We start from the raw sequence: 21,294 nt of genomic DNA, 5'->3' as shown, positions 1-21,294 counted from the left end.
GACTATAAAGTGGGTCTCCCACTCTGGACCGGCCCAGTAGCTTTCCAGTCCCTTGTCGGCTTCCCAGTCTGCTTTCTTCTCTCCTGGAACATGTTGGCTCTCGCAGCTTTCCCAGGTAGGATTGGACGCATTTTGCAGTCCTTTCATTTTTATATGTTAAGTGTAGACATTGAATGGAGCGTCTTCCTAGGTTATGCGGTATGTACCTTATTCCTCAGCAGATTTTCGTTGTCCCAGTGTTTTCAGGATTACTCTTCACTGGGTTAGGTGAGTTCTCCATCTCAGTTTCTTGTTTTACCCCATCTAGGTAGTCCCTACTCTTCCTCGTTCCAGTATGTCTTACGAGGCGGGGATCCTCTACTTTACAGTAATACATATAGGTATTGGGAAGTGCAGAGGTTGGTGATATAAGGCATTTATAACGCACCTATACACAAGTGTTTCTTAGAGTAGAGGTATAAGGGAGGTAGGGGTGGAGGGTGGAAATGCAGGGTTCTCCCATAATAGTTATCACTAGTCCAATAGGGGTGGGGGGGTTTCCCTTCCCATGAGAGCCTCCCAATGAGTACCGCCCCCACAGGGACTATCGGGTAGCCGTCTCACTTCCCGGGCCTCATGGAAAGGGGCTCCCCCCATAGGAGCAGTGACAATACCCTGGGATTCGTGAAGAGCTCCCGCTGGGTCGACGCTAGTAAGGGATTGTAGGGTTGTGCCTTACAGCCACTCAAGCCCAACTCTGACTTCTTCCTCTCATGCCCTGTTGTTCCTTTCCCTGTCCTGCTCTTCTCTCGCTCCTCTTTCTTCAAGGCCTCTCCTCTTTCTTTTCTTGTACTTTTTTCGTTTTTCTCTCTGGAGTGTCTTGCTCTTCTACCTCATCCTCTGATACTACCGCTCTTTCCACTCCTACTCGCTCCTCCGCGCTAGTATTCGCTCCTCTGCGTTTCTACTCCCTCCAACCTTCTACTTTCTACTCAGTCACCCTACTTGCACTCGACACTCTACACTCTTTCTAACACTCACTATCTTAGACGCACATACATTTGCTGCACAATACCACTTTCTTTCACCAACTAATACTTCATCTTTTCTTCCAAGTGATTCTCCTCTGATCTCAACTGAACAACCCTCAACTTCTGGTTTCCTGCCACTGGTTTTATCCTCCCCATCCTTCTTCCTTCTCTTCATAGAAAGGCTAAATCTTTCAGACCTGTGTCAACCCCAGAACTTTTTGCTTTTATACTTTGAGTGGGAATATTTTTCCACACTCACAGAATCTTTTTCTCTTTTTATGGGTGTCATTTTTTAGACTCTCCTTAGTGTCTTTTTAAAGTTATCATCTTTAACGACTTTTTGGCAATAATTGCCCGTTGCTGGGTTGCCCCAGGGGCTCCCCTTTTAAACTTTCTCTGGTTAACATTGAGAGAACTACAGTTCCCAAGAGTAGAAGGGATCTTTGGATCCCTTTTACATTTTGTTGGGTCGGACCAGCACACCCCACCTTATGTGGAGTGCTGGGCAGATACAATGCATCCCTTTCACACTAAAACTAACAATTCTGTCTGTAACAGGGATAAGCTTACCTTCAATGGTTGGTGGCAGTGATACCTTGTATTAATTTGGTGCACCTTTACCGCGGGCTGTGTTCACAGCTGCAGTAAAGGCACGCAAGGATGCTCATTTTACCAAAATGGCCCCTGTTGTCTTATTTTGCCATTTTAGTGTTTCTTGTCCTTACTTGTTCCTTGCCCCGACATCCAGGGCGGAAAATTCCTTTGTGGGATTTTTATCTTCGGCAGGAGTCCCTTGGATTCCCTGCCCATGCTCCAGTCTTTCTGTGAAGGCAGGAAGCAAGGGAGGAGTCCAAAAGTCTCCAGCCCTTTATCTTCCTCCTTGCCTCAATGTGGGCAAATCCCAGTGGGGGCTGGCTGTCCTGATTGGACAACCAGACCGCCACTTGTTGTAAAATGCAGTGAGAGAATGCAGAAGTTGTGCTGTAGTTCCTGTTAAATACTTCGAACCTGGAAGCTGAAGACAAGTCGACCACCGGAACCAAAACTGAAGAGGGGGATGAAAGAAAAGCAGCTGAAACGTTTTCCAGCGACTGGAGAGCCTGCTATGTAACCGTAGTCTGCAGTAGCCCTTCCTTCTAATCGATCTGCGGACTCTGAAAACGGTGACCCTGTCCCACAGCCTGGTGACACCCACTAGTCCCAAAAAGACCTGCATTTTGAGCCATCCCACGCGTTACTTCGATCTTGCGGGGCTGCAATACCCCAATACCCTGGGACCTCGAGCCATTGTGCCATACATAGTCTTCTGAATTCCGAATCTCGCTGAAACTTCGTGGGCACCTTGGTGGTTCTCCAGAGACACAAATCGAGTCCAAAAAGTCCACCTCAATAGAATGCTGGACCTTTGTAACAACGAGAATTCAACTAAAATTATCTGTCTTCTGTGCTCCTGTAAAAGGTGCAAATCCGCAGAACTGCATTCAGCTGCAAGGAAAACCTTGCATAGAGCCTTCTCCATGATCCCCGCTGCAAAGTTCCTTCTGAGGTCTTGTTTTCAGTCACCACGACAAGGAATCCACTGACCAGGTATTTAGCTGCAGATCTTGAAGTTCTCCTACTGCAAAATGCTAAAGTACTGTGTTGGTTTGGGTATGTACTTACCTTAGTCTCTTAGGATTTCTGCGTAGCTGTGGTGTGTTTTCTGTGATGGAGAGGCCTCTCATCCAGTGCACCCAGTCCCATTGCTAGAATACTGCTAGGGGTCTTCTGTGTAGCCCGTGGACCCTCTTCAAGCTCTAGAAGTAAAATATCCACCTGTTTGCGCAGTCTTCCAAGGAACTCTGACTTTTTCTACTTAAGAACCTGTCCTGACAATGTCTTTTGGACACTAGATCCTAGTGACCCCCCACCCCCTTTGCCACTGAGAACACTCATGCTCCAAGAATAAGGGAAATACTGTTTTGGGATTGGGCCTTTTGCCTAGAAAAGAAAGTGTTTAAAAGTTACTTTCGAGGGGATTGTGTCCTCTGACGTATTCCACATCTATGACAGTAATGACCAGAGTTGTGCTGCTTCGGAAAATCTTTCGGCGTAGGTGTCCTTCATTGATGACGTTGATATCAGTCGAAGGTCAACGTCACTGGATGTTATACATAGGACGCACGGCGCCCGTAGCCTCCGTTCTGTTTTTTCCGCAAACGTGTTTGCTCGGAATCTCGGAGCGCTTGATTCTTCTACTTCGAAAGCGAGGTCTTCGTCTTCTACCCCGAAGTCGGGCTTTAAAAAATGACAGGACTGCGGGTCGAAAATGTCCATCACGGAACCGAACGACGTCTGCCTCTGGTGCCTCGGCGAAAGCCACGCCATCGACGACTGAGATGACTGCCAGTCCCCGACATCGAAGGTCTTGCGGAACGGAAGAAGAAATTAACGGTAGGTAGGGTGTCTAAGCCCCATAAGTCGAAATCTGCTGAGCTTTTGACCGACGACTCGAGGGGCGACTCTCTGCCTCGCGCAAGTCCAGGTGGGGGGGGGGGGGTCTCGGTCTCGTAGTGGGTCCTGCCATTCCTCTGCCTCTTCTAGGCATTCTCAGAAGCGCAGTCACCTTCCCCATCGGAGGACTCCGCCAGAAGGCGGTGTACTTGTCCCACCAAGTCTTCGTCGCCTCTTTACCCTCAGGCACTGCCGCACCTGCGTCCACTCAGTCATGAGGTCATGTCCCAACGTGCGCAACATCTTGGAGAATGGTGTGCCATTACTTCAGATGCGTGGGTTCTTGAGATCATAACCCATGGCTACTGTCTTCCCTTTCGCCAGAGGCCTCACGACAATCCACCGGGGAAGCTCTCTTTGAAGCGTCCGGATCTGCTCCTTGCGCAGGAAATCCTATCCCTGCTGGAGAAAGGCGCCATAGAATTGGTGCCTGTAACGGAGAGAAACCAGGGATGGTATTTCCCTTATTTTTTTATCCCGAAAAAAGACTGGGGATTGAGACCCATCATGGACTTGCGTTGGCTGAACAAGCTCCTCATTTGTACTGATTCTACAGCCCTCTCTCCCTCCTAAAATAAGCCTGGCTGGTCTGTCTACACTACCACGAACTCAGGTGGTACAGGCTTATGCTAAGAGTGGAGTCTTGTACTGCCTCAGTTGAATGGTTTTACTAAGCCCTTAGTTGGACTTCAGAAAAACTGTCCTAACACAAACATATCTAACCTCGTTTTCCCCGCCTGGGAGATGTTACAATAGTCAACGTGTACAAGTGGGGAGCTTAGCCCTGCCCCTTCTGTCCATGCAATGTTTTTATCAGTGGTGGTCTGCATTTCTGAATATCCCAGTTCAAGTTAGGGGGCTGTGTTGCAGTGTAATCCCCTGCAGTTAAGTGAGAGTTCTGTGTTTCATATAAAAGCTGCCCCATGTCAAGTCACGGATGTAATGTCTCTGTTGGTGTTGGCGCAGCTCTTAGCATACGTGTTGCACAGTTGCTCTGGTGGCTGCACAGCTTCCGTCGCTAGGTGTTGGGGAAAGATTTCTCTTTTGGTAACTTTCCCTGCATTTACTACGGACCCCCAAAAATGTTTGTTTTTGAACCTGACTTTTTACAGGCAAGTGAAGTCTTCGTTTCACTCCCCAGGCCTTTTGCTCATTTTGTTTTGTTGAAACTGATCAGTTCTTCATAGTATCGGGAAACTTTTTTGTCCGTTTACCTTAGACATTTTTGGTAACTTTTTTTTTTTTCAACTTTAGTTTTTATTTGCATTTTTATATGACAAACAACAAAGGAAAAACTGAACAACCCCCCCCCCCCCTCCCTTTTTTCAGCCAGTCCTCCTTGGATGGGGGTTCAGGACTCCTCCATTTCTGGGCCAGGGCTACCCTGCCTGCTCTCAGCATGGTTTCCCACATCCTTGGGTATCGGTGGAGCTCCGTGTCCTCCGGGGGGAGGCACAGCAGCATCGTTAAGGGATTTAGCGGCAGACTATCCTCTGTTACTTCCTCTATCCAGCCCCTCACCGACTCCCAGTAGGTCTGTACTTTCGGGCAGTGCCACCACATGTGGCTTCTAGATCCCGTCTGACCGCAACCTCTCGGGCACCTCGGAGACACCCCTGAGAACATTTTAGACAGTTTTACAGGTTCTCTGTGCCACCCCTGTATTATCTTAAAGTTATGCTCCATGTCCGAGGTGAATAGGTTCCCGTGGAATGCTATCTTGAATATTTTGGCCCAGGCGTCCTCAGAGATCTCCTCGCCCGCCAGGTCGTTCCAGAACAGGCGGAAGCTCCTTCTTCCTTGGAGGTTGTAGGTATTCAGTATTTTATACACACTGGACACCGCCCCCTTCCTGGATGTCGCAGAGTCTAGAAGCTTCTCAAAAGGAGTCAATTGCCTCCTCAGGTTTGGGCCCCATGATTGGGCGCAAAGGATGCCCTTCAGGCGGAGGTACTCAAAGATGGAAAGTGATCCTTGTCCGAGAGCATCTTTCAAGTCCTCATAAGGCAGGAATTCGCCTTCTCTGAACATCTGCCCAGCCCACTCCAGGCCCTTATCTGACCAGATCTGAGAGTGCCTGAACCCCTGCCCTCCCAGGTTGATAGGGTGGCCCCAGAGAGAGGACATCGGAGACGGCCATGTGGTGAGGTGAGCGGTGCTGGGGCCCTCTTTCCAGATGTCCCAGAGGACTCCCAGGGTCGGATGGGATCTTAGGTGTTTCGGGATCGTCTTGCGTGGGGCCCATAGGAGATCTCTGACCTTTAGGGGGTGGGCGTCCATCTCCTCTAAGTAAGACCAGTATGTTCCCATCCCCTCTTTCATGTGCTCCAGGAGGACACGCAGTTGGGCCGCGCAGAAGTATAGGTGGAAATCCGGTAGCCCAAATCCCCCCTCCTCCCTTGGCAGGGTCAGCGTGGCCCTTCCGGTACCCCGTTCTGTAAATCTCTGACGCTCTGTGCTGGGACTCTAGTCGGGAGTGCAGTAAAGAGGTACAGGAGCCGAGGGAGTACGTTCATTTTGATTGCAGTCATTCGGCCGTACCAAGAGAGGACCATCTTCCCCCATCTCCTCAAGTCTGAAGTGATCACCGCAATCATGGGGTTATAATTGGCTGCTCCCAAATTCGCTAGACCCCTGGTGAGAAGTACCCCCAGATACTTTATGGCAACCTTACCCACCTTAATCCCGTGAAACCTGACCAGAGGGTCTAGCACTGGGTCTATTGTTCTCATTGGTAGCGTGACAGATTTCCCCGTGTTTATTTTTAGGCCAGAAAAGCGACCAAAAGCAGAAATCAGGGCCAGGAAGGGGGGGAGCGAGGAGCCTGGGTCCACTAGGTAGGCCAGGACATCGTCCGCAAATAGGGAGAGCTTAAATTCTACCTCGCCCCTTTTAATACCCCTGATATCTGGGTTGGCTCTGACCGCTATTGCCAACGCCTCCATCGTGAGGACGTATATCAGGGGAGAAAGTGGGCATCCCTGCCTTGTCACGCGGGAGAGGGGGAATGATTCGGATAATATCCCATTCACCTGTACCCTTGCCGTTGGGGCTCGATAGAGGGCGGTTATCCAAAGCATGATGTGAGTTCCAAAGCCCATCCTGCGGAGGAGTTCCATGTAGCGCCACTCCACCCTGTCGAAGGCCTTCTTCCTTGCCCTTTGTGTCTTCCTTGCCGCGGGTGGGGTGCCCAGCCGTGGGTGCGGCCCGCGCGTGCTAGTTGTGGGGGCACCTCCCCCGCTGTCTGTGGCCCACTATGGGGGTGGGGGTGGGGGGGGGGCGGGGGAGCCGACACCCGCCCCGCGGGCAGCCTGCCGTCCCCCACCGGGGGCCTCTGAGTCCGCTCCGGAGCTCTCACCTCACAGTGGCCTATTCGGGCCGGTGCTCCTCTCCCCGGGTCTGGCGCGTCTCCCGCGCGGTCTCCGCCGACTTCGCTTGGGAGGTGTCGGCGGATCTCTCCCCAGGGTGGGTCCCACCGGTTCCCGCTCTGTGTTAGCGCCGCGGGGGATGGGTGTCCGCCGCGGCGTCGGAGGACAACCCTCCCTTCCCAATCTCCTGTGCGGTGGGCCTCGGCTCCGACTTCCGGCTTCGGGCCGCCCGGGCCCTCTGTGGCGCTCCCGCTGCTGGATCCGCAGCCCCGGATCTCCGCTCTCCCTGGGTCCTTCGACCCCGCTGTTTCGCTCCGCGGGGGCACCAGGGGTTCTCCCTCTTCTTCGGCCCTCTCTTTCGCCTCGGGGGGGGGGTGGATCTTTGGGGGGGGCTCAGTCCCGGTTAAGACCTGGCCGTTGGCGGAGCACGGGAATCAGGCAGCCATTGCCTGTGCGCCCCCTGGTGGCCTCTTTTGGTAACTTTTTAACAGTGCACAATGCATCTTAAAATGCAGCGCATTTGGGATAAATTGGTATCACCCAAGTCTTTTTACACTTGGGATTTTTGTTTACTTTTACTGTGCCTAAAGACAATCTAGTGGCAGCAATCACATTTGTACCATTTTTGCATTATTTTTAGTGTACATTAGCATTTACCACGTATGGCTACTAAACGTGGATAGTTCCCTAAAATGGCTGTGCCACGAGATTTTCGCTTGTTCTTTGGCCATGTTGTTTGTCCTTCTTCCTGCCTTCTCCGGTCAGGAAATCTCATGTTAACATCATGCACTTGCCCGAAAAAGCTGCTTTTCTCTCTGGCTAGTGATGTCTTTGTGTGTGCTTGGCCCGGGAAGGGGTGGGACTGTGGTCCCACCCCATATCTGTGGTGCCGGAAAGTCTGAGAGTGGAACATGAGTGAACATTTTGGCAGTCCATAGAACCATGTAGGGAGAGCTGCCAAAAAATAAATCTTTTCCAATTGGTCGCTGGAGGTTGAATTTCCTGCCGTTTGTTTCTGTGAGAGGTGCCCAGGAGCTGGCCACAAGTCAGTCCAACATAATGTTTATCATGCGTATTCTCTTTAGGAAGGATTCAGTTGGCATGTGGTGGTGATTAGTTTTAAACTCATAAAAATTCTACAACAATTTACCAGTAGGATGGGTAAATTTTCTCCTTTCTTCTAGACGCAAGGCTAACCCAGGGGCAGGATATCCGACCCAAGTCTGACAACCAAAGGTGAGTGGAATGGCTATAGGAGACGCAGGGACTTGTTCCCAATGTTTTCCTATGGACAATTAGTAGATCAGAAGCATGGCTGCCGAGGCCCTCCTCTTATCCAAAATCTGAGCTGAAAGCAAGTCCAACCCACCAATGGTAAGGATCTGCACCATTCAAACAGCCAGAGCTGTCCAATCAGGGACAGTGTTAGGCAATATTGTGTGCAGTACCCTTTGGGAGACTATAGCAACCTTGTCGTCCTGGCAACCCAACCTTTGGTATAAGTCTCTACCACACAGGTCGGTAGTGTGGCTGAGTAGCCATGCTTATTTCAAGAGGGGTCAGTGTGAGCTGTAAGGTTGTAACAGTTTCACAGTGACAATTATTCAAATAAACACTTATATTCAATTTTTCTTGATTAAACAATTATTAATTTATGTAACAGTCAGTTATGTAAGCCTTCCTCAGAAGGGAGCAAAACATGTAACACATATAGTACACTTCGAAACATACTCTGTTTCTCTAAATCAGATGATACCCATTGGGGATGGCAAACACACTTCCTACACCCTCGGGTGACTTAAATAGCTAGGACACTGTGGACATTGATTTATTATTGGTACATGTAGAGCAATGCTGAGTTTGGTGTTAAGGATTAGATATGGGAATAAAACAAAGGTTAACAAATAATAAACCGGTAAGTACTTATTAAACGCTCCAATGCAAAATAAATGAACCCTTTCCTTGAGGAAAGGCAAAAGCACAAAGTCAGAGGTAGAAGAGTCTCTTAGGGAGCCAGTACAGTCAATGTTAGTTGAACAAAGTCTAGGGAGCTGAAGATCATCTTTGCAGGTAAGTAAGTCTTGCACAATGTTTTTAGAAAAGTTTGTAGAAATAAGACTCGCTTGAAGGGCCACAAGCTTGGGAGGCTTTGCGAGAGGGCAAAGCTGCAAGCAACTCTGCAATGGCAACCAAGACAAGTCTCAACTCGGAACAAGTAAGGCTACCTAACAAGAGGTAAGTCCTCCTAGGTTTACAGTACCTTTGGTTAGAAGAAATGGTTTCAGCTGGCTTCTGTTCCTGTGCGGCTCTGCAGATCCTGTTGTTCCTGGGCCTCAGTCGTGAGGACAAGGAGGACTTCGGGAAACTTCTGCAACACAATGGGAAGGTCGGCGGCAGCAAAGGTCAAACTTCAATTCAGCGGCACCTTGCGGTTTCAGCTCCTCGCGTCTCAGCAAATAGCACCACCGTCTTTCGGATACCACTCTAGACTTTCCTCGCATCTGGGGTCCAGCACTCTGAGGTGGCTCAGGCCTGGTCAGTCCTGCTTCTTGAGAGTCTGAAGGATTTTCCTGGAGCTCGGATCCGACTTAAGTGATGCACTCGATCTGGTACTCTCCCTGGCACTTTGGATCCAGCAGCAGTGGAAGTACAGCCAGCTCCGAGAGGATGTCCATATGAGTTCACTTCGGGGTTGATTCGTCCCACCAACCCAAGGGGAGAAGTCGTCCTTGCAGGGCTTCTCTAGTCGAAGCAAATTCAGAGCTTCAGCACAGCAGCAGGGCTTCATCGGGCAAACAGGAGTTGCAGCAGGCGTTTCTTCCAAGTTCTTCGGATTCCTTCGTCCAGTGGTTGACTCTGCCTTCCAAGCCAAAAAACCTTGCCTTTTATGCAGGTTTCTCCCATTCATTTCATCCTACTGTCAATCACACAGCAGTTTGGCTGTCCTCCAAGGACAACCCTCCAGCCAATCACCCTTGGGTGCATTTCTGTAACCAAAGAGACTAAGCACAGGGAGTTTCGGGCACCTCCCTCACTTCCTGCCCCTGCAAGACACGCTGGAGCCAGAGGTGGGCTTCAATCGTGAATCCCGCAAAAATGAACAAATGGACCAAATATGGTTTGGCGCGCAGAGTAAATCTCAAGAAGGACCTTTCCAGCAGGAAATGGCGAAAAAACAAGACCAGGGCCATTTTATCAAAAATGGGCACCAATGGGTGCCTTACTGCATCTGCGATTGCAGCTCGCAGTAAAAACACAGTGGTAGTAAAACGTAAACCACTACCACCAGCCATTAATTGTAGAAAGGGTAACATAACAATTTTACATGAGAAACTAGATAAAGGGGATACTAAGTAACCCCTCCAGCACCCTATGGTAAGATAGTGTGCTGGGTCTAGAACGTTACAGAAGTAAAGTCAAAATCACTTCACTGCTCTTGGAAACAGTTTCACCAAGAGAAGGTATTTAAACCTTTGGGAAATCTAAGACTTCCCTGTTTCACTGCACTGAAGGTGCTTTGTGTCACAATGTAAAGATGATGCCTATGGAGTTTGTCAGACTCCAAAGTTAAAGGAAAGAGTCCAAATCACAGAATTATACATGAGGGAGTGGGAAAAGGTATCACTCTCTCCAGGTTAGAAATTAAGTCCTAAAGTCCAGCAAAAAAAGCAGGAGGTTGGGGGGTCTCCAAGGTAGAAGGGAAATACCACATTTCTGAGAATTCTCCCTAACAGACAACTACTGGTTTCACATCCGCCCCAGAGGCAGACTTTCTGGCATCAGTGATGTGGACTGGAACTAGACTGTCCGAGCCCCTTTCCTGGGTCAGGCTACGCAGAGACTCACTAGCCCATGAAAGCAGCAGCATTTCCGGGTCAAGTACATGGCCCTATAAGGACTTTTCTGACCTGAGAGGGCAGGAAGAAGGCCAAACTACAATATGGCCAAAGAACAAGCGAAAACCATGTTCAAGAGCCATTTTAGGGCACTAGCCACGTTTAGTAGTTATATGCAGTAAATGCGAATGTGCACACCAAAAATACTGCAAAAACTGTAAAAGAAGTAACTGCTGCCACCACTTGTCTTTCTGCACATATAAAGTAGGCAAAAATCTCTGTGTAAAAAGATAGGGAAATACAAAAGTATCCCCATTGTACTGCCTTATGAAACGTTGTGTGCAATATAAAAATAAAATAATTTTTAAAGGGAAACCATTTTTCCCAGTAATGATGGTGTAAAGGACTGATTTGTTGCCCCATGACAAATGAGCAAAATGCAGAAGTGATGTTGAAGACTTCCCTTCCCTTCAAATAGTAATGTCTGGATCAAAAACAGAGCAAAGAGAAATTGTTCCATGGAAACTGGAGACAAAGTTGCGAAACGAAAATCTTTCTTAACACTGCTTCCAACTACGAAGTTAATGCTACGTCCATATTGCTCTTCAGTTGGATAATGCAAAAGAAGTGTTCCAATAATTAGAGATGTGGCCATAATGCAACACAATACTCCTCCCAATCAAAAGCTCTTTTAAGCTTTTATTTTAAAGGCTGCTTTCATTCGGAATTTTTCCTTGAGGATCTGTTCAAATGAACCAGATTCTGATATCCGTTTCATTTCTGTTAAGAGAATATATATCTTTTTTTTAACTGTGCTCCCTAAGGATATTTTTCAATTTATGTAGCTTAGCTGTGGTGAATTGGTGTACATGTTTTTTATGTGAAATGTGTCATTTGTTCCTTTTGTTGCTGCTCTTCAGTCTGTTTCTACCATTTGTTGAAGCGTGTGGACTTTTGAAAGCGCATCCATTTTAGCATGTTTTCAGCTAATTCAGTAAATGGTAACCAAAACTGTTTTTTTGGTCAAAGTTAGACTTACTCAACATCAAACCTTTATTACGTTTTACTTGTGTATTAAGTGGAGGCCCGGCCTACGACTTGGAGGTAAATTCGGCGTTGCAGATGGTGACAATTGAACCTTTGTTTTCTATTACAAAACCTTTAGGTGTGTCGTCTGGACTGGAGATGAACGTGTGTTCTTTTACAACCCAACCACACGCCTCTCTATGTGGGACAGACCTGAAGATCTTGTTGGAAGAGCAGATGTCGACAAAATCATTCAGGAGCCTCCTCACAAAAAAGGAATGGAGGAAGTTAAGAAGTTCATGGAGTCATGTAAGAGAACAGTTAGTTTCCTCCATCTTAAGCATTAATGCATTTTTTTTTAAGCCTTCATACTAATATAATTGAAAGTAGGTAATATGAAAATGCAAAAACTGACTGGATGTAGGGTGTATAGATAATGTTTACTGTGACCAGTGACTTACTCAAATAGTTTTGACTTCCAAACGTAAAGACATAAAGTAATTGAGATGAAAATATGTAGGGCCTGATTTGCAATTCAGTTGGTCAGGAAATGCTTCTCCAGATTTACAACTACTTCCTTGTACCCAATTCAGAAAGCCAAAAGCCGGCACAAATCTGGAGATGCCTGGAGCATTTGAGATGCTTTTAAGCAGTGTTTGTTGATTCCACTTGTACATGAACAATTTCAAAGATTCTCCAGTCATCTCCAGGCATCCACCTGTTTTAATTTTTGTAAATACGGTGTAGGGCAGAAGCTGCAAATATGAGAGGCTCACGGGCCTCTCCTCATTTGACCCATTGCAAATCCTTGTTACTTAAATATTTACTGAATGCCTTTTTATTTTGCAATGCTTTTATGAATTGTTACTTCATTTTTCCTAAAAGCCAAGTAAACCAGTGCAGATTAAATATAAACTAAAATAGCAGCTGAAACAATGAGGTACTATTTTTCTTTTTTTAACCCTCTAGATTTGTCATCCTTCATTCTCCCAAGCCCATTAATGGACACTGCCAAAATATAAATTACCTTCTTATTCTTCATAACAACTTGTATAGCATATACACCCATGGGAATTTCATACTAGACCTTTCCCTCAAATTATCTAGAACAGGCACTAACTTATAACCTGTCTTTCTACTACATCGGCCCACTTTCCACCATACATTCAAAATAAGATTTGGTGATTCCAGAGGCTTCTGTCAGCAAAGTTGTTAAGACAATTGGTCCTGCAGTAATTGAAGCATGCTGCAGAAAACGGGCAAATCCATCTTTTGCTTGCATACAGGTTCTGACTGTAAGCCAATGTTTTGTTGTGTTCGCAGTTGTAACACACTGAACATCTATGGTCAAGCTAAATATACCATACTCCTCTGGATTTGAAGTCCATCACAGAGGATCCTTGGCTTCTGCTTTGGTGGCGAGAGGCTTGCAACTCGCCCTTCACCCTACCTCTTTCGCCCAACACCCCCTTGCAGACACCTTTGTTAGGGTTCTTCCTCTGCAACGCTCGGAGTACTAGTGCGCTCTTCGCTCTCATCATCGCTCTTATCCGATGACATGGCGGTGCACGGAGTGTGGCCACCTATTTATGTGCTTTTCTCTAATCTGCTTTGTCTCGCTCCGGTGTTCATCACCGATGAAGGGATTTTCTTTTTAGAGTCACACGAGACAGAGAAACGGCATTCTCGCAATAGTCGAACTTCAGGATTCTGGAGGTACGTCAATTTTAGAGAACTAGGTATTTAGGCACATTTAGGTTACATTTGACTGCCTTGTTTGGACTAGGTTTACTGTGGACAGAAGCGGTCTTCCAGGTAATTTATTTGGGAAATCTCTTGTCAAATTAACCAGTCAGGTTTAGATGGTTGCCTGTATTCATTGTTTTGTGCTTGTACCCGTTGCTGAAGCTCCTGCCCCGATCTATGTGAGCAGGGGGCGTGTCTCGTAGCATTCCCGCCTAGGTGGACTTCCTTCCCAGTATAGTCCTTAATTATTGTCTCAGCGAAGGTTTCTCCTGGGTAGGTGGTGTATTGTCGCTCGAACTCCTGACCCTGTTAAGCCTGACACCCCATCTACCCCTTTGCAAAAGGTATACAAACTCCTTCAGAATTGAGCGATCAAGTAAGTTCCTTTGCTGGCCAAAGTCCTAGACTAACTGGCAAGAGTTCATGTCCTATTTACCATCCTTTTTTCCCCCCAGGTGAGACAGAATCCAGTTACATCTAGGACACAACTGTATGATGTGCCCATGCAACCTTTACGTAATGTAGCAAGAACCACTTATTCGAGGGGATTGGGTACTCCGACGTATTCCATATCTATGACAGGTAATCACCACAACTGTGCTGCTTCGAAACTTTTTTCGGCGCCTGCGTCAACGTCATCCGATGTGATAAGTAGGATGCACGACGCCCGTAGCCTCAGTTCCGTTTTTTCCACGAACGTGTTGCTTCGTGAATCTCGGTTAATGCCTCGACTCTTTGGAGTTCTGTTCTTCTCGGTTCTTCGGACCTGTTCGTTTTTGTGAGAAAATCCTTCGTGTGAAGATGTCTTCTACTTCGACCCCGCCTCTGGGCTTTAAGAAGTGCGGGGAGTGTGGGTCCAAGATGTCGGTGACGGACTCGCACGACGCCTGCCTCTGGTGCCTCGGGGAGGCCCACGACACGGATGACTGTATCGACTGCCAGTCGCTCACGTCCAAAGCCTTACGTGAACGTAAGAAGTTGTTGTCGGTAGGTCGGGTGTCCAAGCCCCGGACGTCGAAGTCTGCGGGGCTTTTGACGGATGATTCGAGAGGTGACTCTCCGCGTCATCGTCGGAAGTCTCGTGGGTCTCCTTCTAGGAGTCGGTCTCGCCACTCCTCGGCCTCTTCGAGGCATTCTCGGAAGCGCCGACAGTGGTCGTCTTCCAGGTCCTCTTCTGAGGACTCTGCCTGGCACGTCGCTTACCCCACCAGCCGTGCGACGCCGGAGGAATGGGCTTCCTTCGGGAAGAAAATGCTGGCGATTCTCGAGTCGCAGGGTACTAAGCCGTCCACGCCCCTGAGTGGGGTCGGCCGTGAGAGGTCGAGAGACACCGCTCGCAAGAGTGGTCGGCACGAGTCACGAGAGAGGTCCCGTTCGGACAAGGGGACTCGTTCTCGACGTACCCGTTCCAGGTCCCGGTCCTGGACGCGTTTGAGACCGTGTGCACCTGTGATGTCTTCGAGGAAGACATCGACGTCTGAGGCGTTGAGGGCGTCTACAGGCTTTCTCGAGGCTCCGGCTCCGAGGAAGTCGTCGAAGCCGTCGACGCTCAGAGCTCCGGCTTCGAGGACTGTGTCGATGCTGGCGGCGCTGCATCTGACGTCGACGCCGATGCCTGTTCTCTCGACGCCGATTCACTCAACGCCTTTCGAGGCCGGGGTGTCGGAGGTACCCCGTGGCACGGGGGAACCCCCTAGGAAGGCTCTGGTTAAGAGCAAGCACTCTCGGGTGCCTTCTTTTCGCCACCTGGAATATATTTCGGAGGTGGATGAGGATTCTGATGGCCTGGTTCCTAGTCAGGTTCCGGATTAAATGGTCTCGGGCCATAGTCAGTTTGACGATTTGAGGCAGTCACTGCATGATGCCAGTGGTCTGGACACCTCTCCGGAGGTAGAGTTTTGTAGGCCTGAGCCTGGCTCTCATGCCGATTCCTCGTACCGGCGCCTTATGGCTAGGGTTTCCGAGTACTTGGGATGGTCTGCTACCCCAGGGGAGTTTGTGCAGGATGATCTCACGGACATCCTTGATGTTGGTCCCCCAACTGACCCGGTACTGCCGTTTCATATGGCTCTACAGAGAAGGGTGGCGGCGGCGGCTTGGACTGCTCCGGAGAGTCTCCCGGCGGTGGGCAGGTCCTTGTCGCGAAAATACCTTCCAGCCAGTAGCGATCCCTGCTACTTGACCAGGCACCCCTCTCCGGAGAGTTTGGTGGTGCAGGCGGCCACGGCCCCGGCAAAGCAGGCGTCGTACCCTACCATCCCTCCTGATAGGGACGACAAACGTTTTGATCGCTGGGCGAAGGAAGTGTTTTCTTCTGGTGGTATGGCGCTTCAGGCGGCCAACTCCATTTGTGCCTTGTCTCGTTTCACACACACTCTGTGGAACTGTGTTGCGTTAGCGGCTGAACATATTCCCGAAGGGGACGAACAGGATGGTTTCCTTGCTATGGTCCAGGATGGTAAGGATGCCATGTGTGAGTCCGGTCAGTCGGGTTTGGACATGGCTGAATGCGTCAGCAGGTCCATGGCGGCGAGCACCGGGATACGCAGGTTTGCGTGGTTGCGGAAGTCGGGGTTTGCTCCTGATGTGCAGTCCCGGCTCCTCAACATGCCCTTTGATGGTGAACACCTTTTTGGCAGCAAGGCTGACGAGAGCCTTGAGAGGTTGCAGTCCTCAAAAGCTGCAGCGAAGTCGTTGGGCGCTGCAGTTCGCCAACCTCCGCCTTTTCGTCCTAGGGGACAGCAATGGGGAGGGGTGGTTCCTTTCGCTATTACTAGTCATTCAGTAAAGCGAGAGGAGCTGGCAGTCAAAGAGGCCAACGCAGGGGTACCAGAGGTGGACGACAGGGTACCCGTGGTGCCAAGGCCGCTCGGGCAGTTGCCTCTTTGCCCTCAGGTAACGCCGCAGCCGCTACCTCTCAATCATGAGGCCATGTCCCATGGTTCGCCGGTTGGGGGAAGTCTGGCGCAGCATCGTGTAGAGTGGCGTGCCATTACTTCAGATGTGTGGGTTCTGGAGATCATAAACCACGGCTACTGTCTTCCCTTTCGGCAGAGGCCTCACGACAATCCACCGGGGAACCTCTCTTTGCAGAGTCCGGATCCGCTCCTTGCGCAGGAAATTCAAGCCCTGCTGGAGAAAGGCGCCATAGAACTGGTGCCTGTAGCGGAGAAGAACATGGGATGGTATTCCCCTTATTTTTTGATTTCGAAGAAAGACGGGGGATTGAGACCCATCATGGACTTGCGCCGTCTGAACAAACTCCTCAGGAAGGACAAGTTCAAGATGGTTACTCTCTCTCAAGTCCTCCAGGCCCTTCAACTTACTTCCATGTGCCGATCCATCCCAAGCACAAGAAATACCTGAGGTTCGCGGTTGGCGACTCGCACTTTCAGTTTCGGGTCCTGCCGTTCGGATTGACCTCCGCCCCGAGGGTTTTCACCAAGCTCATGGTGGTGATGACAGCGCATCTCAGGCAAGGGGGCATTCACGTCTACCCCTACCTGGACGATTGGTTGATCAGGGGGAGCTATCCTGAGCAAGTCCTGGATCATCTGTCCGTCACCTGCCACTCCCTTCACAGGCTGGGCTTCTCCCTCAATTTAAAGAAGTCCCATTTGACGCCAACACAGTGGCTCCAGTACATCGGAGAAGTGCTTGACACTTCCCTGGGGCAGTGTTTTCCTCCCCAGGTGAGGGCTCTTCACATTCAGCAGATGGTGCACAAGTTTCAGCATGCACAGACGCTCCCAGCGTTCGAGTTCTTGAGGTTGCTCGGCCTCATGGCATCCTGCATTCTTCTGGTGCCAGAGGCTCGCCTGCGGATGAGATCTTTGCAGTGGGCACTCAAGATGCAATGGTCGCAGTCCTGCGGCAGGATGTCGGACCCGGTTCAGGTGCCGCCCTCAGTCGCCCAGGACCTTCTGTGGTGGGCCGTCGAAGGCAACTTGATGAAGGGGGCTCTATTTTGGCTTCCCTGGCCGGAGGTGACTATCGTGACGGATGCACCCCTCACGGGATGGGGAGCTCATGCCAACGAGCTGACAGTCAGCGGTCGTTGGTCTCCGTCGGAGTCCAGACTCCATATCAATCTGTTGGAGCTGAGGGCCGACTGTGCGAGGAAAGAATGTCCTGATCCTGACGGACAACACAGTGGCCATGCACTACCTCAACAAAAAGGGGGGGGGGGACAGGGTCACTTCCTCTGTGCAGGGAGGCGATGCAGCTCGAGTTCTGGGCCATCCAGCAGGAAGTTTCGATCTCGGCAGTTCATCTGGCCGGAGACGAAAACGTGACGGCGGACGCTCTGAGCAGGCAGAACACGATATCTCACGAGTGGGAGTTGGCTCAGGAGATTCTCCTGGAGATCTTCGCTCTTTGGGGGACCCCTCAAGTGGATCTCTTCACCTCCATGTCAACCGGCAGTGCGAGAGGTTCCGCTCGCGGGAATTTCCTCCAAAAGGAGCCTTAGGAGACGCGTTCGTGGTGGAGTGGTCATTCCCGCTGCTGTACGCGTTTCCTCCAGTCCCCGTCATCCCGCAAGTGCTGCGGAGGTTACGTAAGTTCGGTTCCCGGATGATCTTCATTGCTCCGGCGTGGGCTCGGAGGACGTGGTACCCGGACCTTCTCGACTTGTCCATCTGCCCTCCACGTCGTCTTCCCTACCAAGACGATCTGCTCTCACGGGAGGGGGGGGGGGGTCAGGTTCTCCATCCAGAGGTCCGATTCCTCAACCTTCACGCTTGGCTTCTGAAAGGTTGAGGTATAAGGAGTGGGACCTCCCTGAAGACGTGATGGAGGTGTTGCTCTCGGCCCGATGGCCAGCAACAAAGTCTCTACCGTTGGCGTAAGTTCTGCGACTGGGGCATAGTTCAGAATGTGGATCCTTTTGCATGTGACATCCCCATGGTTCTGTCCTTTTTACTTTCTTTGGCCCACAAGGGCTTGCAAGTGGGGACCATTAAAGGTTACCTGGCGGCGCTGTCCATCTTTAAGCGCTCGTCTGAAGAGTGTTCCTAATTTAAAATCCCTTTAATTTCACAGTTTCCGAAAAGACTCACTAATGTGTTCCCTCCGTCACCTTTCCTGGTGCCCGGTTGGGATTTAAACCTTGTTAAGTTTCTTATGGGTGCTCCGTTTGAGCCTTTGCATTCTGGTCCTTTGAGGATGTTAACTCTGAAAACTGTGTTTTTGGTTGCGGTTACTTCCGCTCGCAGAGTGAGTGAGTTACAGGCACTTTCAGTTAAGCCACCCTTCACTGTATTTCACAAGGACAGGGTTGTCCTTAGAGTTCGTCATTCCTTTCTTCCGAAGGTGGTTTTGGAATTTCATTTGGCCCAGAAGGTTGTTCTTCCGGCATTCTATCCTCCTCCGCATCCTGGTAAGGAAGAGGAGAGGCTCCATAGGCTTGATCCTAGGAGAGCTTTAAGCTTTTATGTTTCACGCATGTCCCGGGTCAGAGTGGACGATCAACTCTTTATTGGTTACGCTGGAAAGCGTTTGGGACAGGCTGTGACGAAACAGACTTTGTCTCGCTGGATTATTTTCGGAGTGTTACCGCTTGGCGGGGTAAGGACCCGCCGTCTGGCTTGAGGTCCCATTCTACCAGGGGTATGGCTGCATCTACTGCCCTGCAGAGGGGTGTTCCTATTCGCAACATCTGTGATGCAGCCACCTGGGCTTCTGTACATACATTTTTACATCACTATTCCCTCGATTCCATCCGAGGACAGGATATGGCCTTTGGCAAGGCGGTCCTTTGCTGTGCTATTTGATTGGCAATTCTAAATTTTGATTCTAAATTCTTTCCCTCCTCCTTTCTCTGGTACTGCTTTGGGAGTCTGTCATAGATATGGAATACGTCAGAGGACCCAATCCCCTTGAAGAACAAGTTACTTTCTTACCTGGTAACGTTCTTTCGATGGGATGGTCCGACGACGTATTCCATATCGCTGCCTTCCCCGCTGCAGAATTTCTTTTGCGATTGCAGCTTACGTTCCGCAAGGCTTTGTGTCTGACTGGCAGTTGACTAATGTCACACGTTCTGGGGGAAAAAAACTACAACTGAGGCTACAGGCGTCGTGCGTCCTACTTATCACATCGGAGGACGTCAGAGGAGGTCCTCGATGACGGCGCATCGAAAGAACGTTACCAGGTAAGAAAGTAACTTGTTTGTTTAAAGCCTCAAAGGATCATTACTACCCAAGGCATTGCTGCTAATCCCTGTACAGATAAGTCGAGAGGAGGAAGGAGCACTGGAAAGTTAAAATTGTCTAACAGATACTGTCTGTTAATAAAGAATGTATTTGTACTGCTTTCCTCCCATAGACTTCTATGGACACCTTTTATTTTTGCTTCGTTTTGACTGCCGACCTGATTTTTCAGAGCTAAGTGAAGCTTTCTGCTTTTCTTGTCTTTCTATGGGTAAACCGATCAGTCCATTACACGATCTGTACTGGGAGAGTGTTTCCTTAAGTCAATGTCTTTCTTATATTTCTGAGGCTTGAGGAACCTGCTTAGATCACATGCTGTGCAGAGGCCGACATCTAGAGGAATATGCACAGTATTAGTTGGAATATGCACAGTATTAGTTGTTGTTTTTCAAACTTGGAAAGCGACGTTGACAGGGCATGCCAGTAATACTAACCTTAGTGTGACGTCCACTGTACCCGTGATCCCTCACGCGTGTAGTTTTCTGATAGTTTTTTTCCGTGATTCTAGATGGACGCGTGTAGCGGAGTTCCTCTTTCGGTGTAAAGCCATTTACTTATTTCAATTACCGATAGTTCATTTTTTCTATCCTTTACTTCACCGACCATCGAAATATCATGCCAGTGAAGACAGACTGCCAGTCGAAAGACTACTGCAACGGACTGTTGGGCCTTGGAAGGCCGCCCCGGGCCTCGGCCCAGACAGTAGGGAGAGAGGGGAGAGGTCATTTTAGGATGCATATGCCCCTCTTCTTACACTACTTTTGCCCAGTTGCCATATTTGTAGTTATAGACAAGACCCCATTTAAATTCTGCCCCAAGTGCAATCAAACATTTCTGTGGGTCGACAAGCATTTAGTCTGTAACTTGTCTCCCAAGAGACAACGTCAAGGGTTCTTGTCAAGCGTGTAGGCTCTTCAAGCCCAAGACTTTAACTGACTGATCGACAAACCACTGGGCCCACTACACCAGGCAGCTCGAGGACATGGAGGTAGAAGGCGCTTTCAGTGATGGCAGCAACGCTGCCATTACGGACGGCGAGGCCGACGGGGTAGCTTCAGCTACCCAAGGCCCGACCCCGTAGGACAGGCCGGCGGCCCTGTTGTCGGGACTACACGCGGCGGCGGAAGCGCAACAATGCCATTCACCACTAAGCACACAACCCCACGTCGATACCGGACACATGGGTCGACAGCGCACAACACCTAGGGAACGGTCCGTTGAATCCCTGTCCTCTCGGCACTCTCGCTCGCATGACAGGGCCCAACCGTCGAAAGACTGTGCGGGTGCTGCGCGTAAAACGCCATCCGAGGGCCAATTGTCCGCAGACTAGGCCTCGGCCCTACCTGCACCTGAATCGGGTAGCAGGCCCTAAACAGTCAGATAAACACAGCTCTGGGCGCCGGAGGGGGGGGGGGGGGCTTGAACACAAAAAGAAGTCCTCAAAGACCCCTCATAGGGATAAAAGCCCTCATAAGGAAATGACCCTCATAAGAGAAAAACGCAAGAATCTAGGCCCATCTCTAATAAGGATAAAACTCTAGAGGCTAGGCCTAAGAATTCTGGGATAATTCCTCCAACAGATTCCATCCCAACTAAATGCCTT

The 21,294-nt window shown here is 49.7% G+C and overlaps 1 protein-coding gene across 2 annotated transcripts in view; it reads left to right on the top strand.

The window, feature by feature from the left end:
• The window catches only part of TCERG1 (transcription elongation regulator 1), a 1,289,229-nt gene that overhangs the window by 687,543 nt on the left and 580,392 nt on the right, over positions 1-21,294 (top strand). For both annotated transcript variants that reach the window (XM_069652440.1, XM_069652439.1), the window contains one exon: positions 11,873-12,042. In XM_069652440.1, the coding sequence (XP_069508541.1) occupies positions 11,873-12,042 (170 nt within the window). The remainder of the gene's footprint in view (positions 1-11,872; positions 12,043-21,294) is intronic.

The sequence above is a fragment of the Ambystoma mexicanum genome, chromosome 3p, assembly GCF_040938575.1.
Source record: "Ambystoma mexicanum isolate Mex_15411 chromosome 3p, UKY_AmexF1_1, whole genome shotgun sequence".
NCBI lineage: Eukaryota > Metazoa > Chordata > Amphibia > Caudata > Ambystomatidae > Ambystoma > Ambystoma mexicanum.
This window is presented reverse-complemented; position numbering and strand designations above follow the sequence as displayed.